Source organism: Lolium rigidum, chromosome 5 (genome assembly GCF_022539505.1).
Source record: "Lolium rigidum isolate FL_2022 chromosome 5, APGP_CSIRO_Lrig_0.1, whole genome shotgun sequence".
In the NCBI taxonomy this organism is placed as follows: domain Eukaryota; kingdom Viridiplantae; phylum Streptophyta; class Magnoliopsida; order Poales; family Poaceae; genus Lolium; species Lolium rigidum.
In genome coordinates, this window is record NC_061512.1 from 153,834,975 (window position 1) to 153,839,028 (window position 4,054).

A 4,054-nucleotide genomic window follows, 5' to 3' on the forward strand; every position below is an offset into this window, starting at 1 on the left:
AGCTGGTATTATTGGAAACCATTTTTTCACCAAACACATAAAAGGAAGTATATTATGCTTGACAAATGATTCAATCTATATGTGCTATATGTACTTTAAATAGACTTGAGGGAGCATCTGTTTCATCCTACACATGAGAGTCACGGGCAGTATGTAACATGTTAGGCGAGATGAAAATATTTTTTTAGATTTTCACCTCAAAGTTGTATGTAACATAACCATCCTTATAGCTGCACCGACGACTTTCCAAATTGCTTACAGTTTTTGATAACTTTAGAGATGCACGGTCAATCAAGAAGATCACAACTACGCATAATGTTCTTTTCTAATGTAGAAGGAGCATTTTTCCATCAAAAAAATGGAGCACAGATGATGCTTCCATGTCCGACAGAGAAAAAATGTACAAAACTGGATATGGCGCCCAACCATTCACGGGAACTGATTCGAATGCTCATAATCTTTCAGAATGGTCTACCACTTCTGAATCATCAGTGTTGCCTGATTTGTTTGAAATTTTAATATCCTTGATGTATTTGAAATTTTCATAGTAGTTGTGAATTATATATGTGTATTGAGAAATTAAATTTAAGGACCCGTGGCAACGCAACCACCCTCATTTTTCTTTCTGTTCACTCATAGAAGACACACAATGTACTTCCAACTTCGGTCGAAGAAGTCAAATGGGGACTTTTCTATTTCTTCACCAGATAATGCACTGTTGATAACATGAACAAATAGAGGCCGAGCTACATGTAGCTCTTTATTTTCAAAAATCTTAAGTCATATTTTTAAGTTCCAAAAAATTTGAAAAAATCTTAGATGTAGCCAATGATGAAATCTACAAACATGCAAAATCTCATTGTTAAATTCATAGTATTTTAGGCTACACAAAAATGATAAATGTGTGGATCTGAGAATAGTGAATAGTGCACATTTCAAAGCTATAAAACCTGTCAGATTTTGCCATTTTTCTGTAGTCTACAATACAAAGAATTTCACATTGAAATTTTGCATGTTTGTAGATTTCATCATTGTCTACATCCAAGATTTTTTTTCAGATTTTTTTAAAACTTAAAAAACTATGATTCCGAATTTTAAAAAATAAAGGGCTACATATAGCTCGGCCTCCGTTTGCAGTTTTCGGGAGGCATTGCTACTATCGAACACTTGAACAAGAAGCATCTTATCAAGCACTTCAATCTCTGTGCCACCTAGTCAACTTGGTTATTGCAGCATTCCACTCAGAAGCCCATCCATATTCATCAACCTCAAATATAGGAGGAATGAGTGGATTCGGATTGTGAATCATTGCCTTGTAGTCTCCCTCGAGGGTAAATACAGAAAACAAATAGAACAAGCTTACTCACCCTGTAAAGCTAGATATAGCATCCTACGCACAACTAGTAGAGCACCCACAATGTGTAGCTAAAAGTGGTTTCAAATTTACCTTTTAGGTTTTGGAACTAGTTCCCTACATTGTAGAGGTAGTTCAAATCAGAGAAAAGAGGGAACCGGAGCAACTAGCTGCTCTGGTGCCAAATCTGTTGATGGAATAAAGAATAGAGTTTCAGCCCGGTGGGGAAGAAAGAGATGGGTGAGGAGAGAGAGCTGCTGAGAGGGGAAAACCTATTTTATACTAGTTATGTCAGTATCAGGACCCACGTTACAAATAATTTGGAACTAGCGATACTGTGAAGGTATTGCCATATTGCACTCCGTAGCAAGATTCTTGTTTGTGTCAGATTTGACGATCTATACATTGTGGATGCCCGTATAGAAGATTCCTCCACAAGGGTAAGTATGTGTCTTCTTGTATAATCATCAGCTCTTAGCCCTGTCAATTCCGCTGCTTTCTGATTCCACCCATTGACAAGTCCATTGCCATCTATTGCCAAGATTGGAACGGTTGCTGTTTCCATTAGACGAAACATTTCACTGGTTATTTAAATTCGGCAAGCCCATCATGTTTCAGATCAGCAATCTGGTTATCTAAATTAGCTTCCCAGGTTGGCTTGATGGTATCATTGAACATCCCTCGAAGTATAAGTTGCAACGAATGAATAGCATCCATCTCATAATCAGTCCAAGACAAACTCTTCATCTTGGCAACTTCAAGGAATGCTTTGAAAGACAACCTAGGCTGCAACTTTCTGCTGCCATCCATGCCCGACGGATCATTGTTTGCACCTCCCCATCTGATCACATCAGCTGTACATGACCTGAACCAAAAAAGGGCATCCTTTGAGTTGATCTTAGCCACTGCCATTCCACAAATCCTATCACAGAGGGCAGAAGCTCCTGGATAGCCAGCATCATGGAGGCTCTCTGTACACAGGCCAGTGGAATCCCTGTGAACTTCTGACAGCCATAAAGAAATATCACGTATCTGAGACTCAGTTGGAGCATTACACAGGCGCCATACTTTGCCCCCATACAAAAGAGCAGCACCATCACAGTTGACCAGGTCCATGATATTGGGTGTCCCTGATACTATAGTCAGGGGAGAGGCTTCTCTGAACAGCATCTCATAGAGAACTGTTTGCACCCTCAGTATCCTCTTCTCGTGCAACTTTTCCTCTAATTCAAACTCGTTGTTGACATGGACAGAAAACACATGTGCTACGAACTCACAAGCATAACGCAGCGGCAAAGGGACATACCTGGGGCTCTCATGGTGGCAAACAAGGAGGCCCCATAGTTTCTTCTTCTGCTGCTGCTGTTGTTGTGCTGGTTGTTCAGAATCGATTTCATCATCCTCTTCATTATCATTAACCACAACAGCCATGACAAGGCATGCAATCGAGCTCATGTTCTCCATATACTGAACGTGACAACCGTGTGAGGCCCTGAGTGTTGAATCCAACAAGCTAATATCAAAGGGGAGTGCCTCATCTTCGATGACCTTTATGGATCTCGCATGGCAATCACAAATCATCCTTACCCTGTTATTCATGAAAAGAAACATGGATACTTGAGGGATATCCGTGGCTGGATAGTGCAGACCTAGATAAGTCTCAAGACCAGACTTTGTGATCTCGGCAAATACCTCGCCATGCTCATCTTCATGAAACTTATAAGCCATAACCCTATCATATCCTGTAAGATCAAAGATTTCCTTAACCACAGTATTGCATAGCACTTTCATGCTTCCACCTGGCAGTGACTGGATTTTGGAGATTGCCTTGGCAGCAAGCTTGTAAGACTGCAAATCCCCAACAACAGTGCCAGGAAATTCTATAGACTTTACAGGCTCAAAGTCTACCACCAAACAACCAGTTGCTCGATGAGCAATGGCATAGAAACGCTTTCCTGAGGTCTGGCATTGAACTGAGACAGGGTTGAGCAAAGAAACATCAGCAAACCCTAGTGCCCTATGCAGTTCCGTGGCACCTTGGTCAGTGAAAAGAGACCGTAGATTTGTACCAATAACTAGCCTTGGGGGATCATCAACACTGGGTTCTTCATGGCTGACCGTTGTTAGCATTTCTGGCGCGTTCTCACTGAACGCGATAACACTGAAGCTCTTCTCATCAAGGACCAACAAGCAACCAAATGGTTGGATCATCTTTCCATTCTGAATGTGCTGCAAGTAGGCTATGACCCTCTCCGGCCGCCCAGGCTGCACAGGTGGAGCGGTCCGCTGGCCTTCAACCATCTTGGAATAGTCGAAGTATTCACCAGATTCTTCATATGCAGCGTTGAGCTCAGCACCAAGTTCTGTTTTTGCTAATACCCTTGCCCGGGAGCTCTGGCTGTTCCTGCTGGAAGAGCTGGAAATAGGCCTTGACGAAGACATTTCCTGCTTCAAGTACTTGAATCACTCAACAGTCGTATATGCACTCCTGCTGTACATATAAATGAGAAGTGTTAAATACTAATTATATTAAAGATAAGAGCATCTCCAACAGACGCGCTATATCGCGGCGCGCTATACCGGCGATTGGGCGCGCTGTATACCGCTGGCGCGCGGCATAGCGAATTTGCCTCCGGCAGAGGCTGTATTTTGCAGCGCGCGTTGGTGTGCGAAAAACGCACCTCCGGCAGAGGCTCTATT

At 42.2% G+C, this 4,054-nt stretch overlaps 1 protein-coding gene across 1 annotated transcript; it reads right to left on the bottom strand.

Annotated features, from left to right (window-relative positions):
• Positions 1–1,443: 1,443 nt before the first annotated feature.
• On the bottom strand, positions 1,444–3,796 carry LOC124656555 (phytochrome A type 5-like). The gene is given in 3 exon segments (XM_047195276.1): positions 1,444–1,471; positions 1,759–1,945; positions 1,948–3,796. Coding segments are annotated over 3 exon segments (2,064 nt in total).
• Between the last annotated feature and the right edge of the window lie 258 nt (positions 3,797–4,054).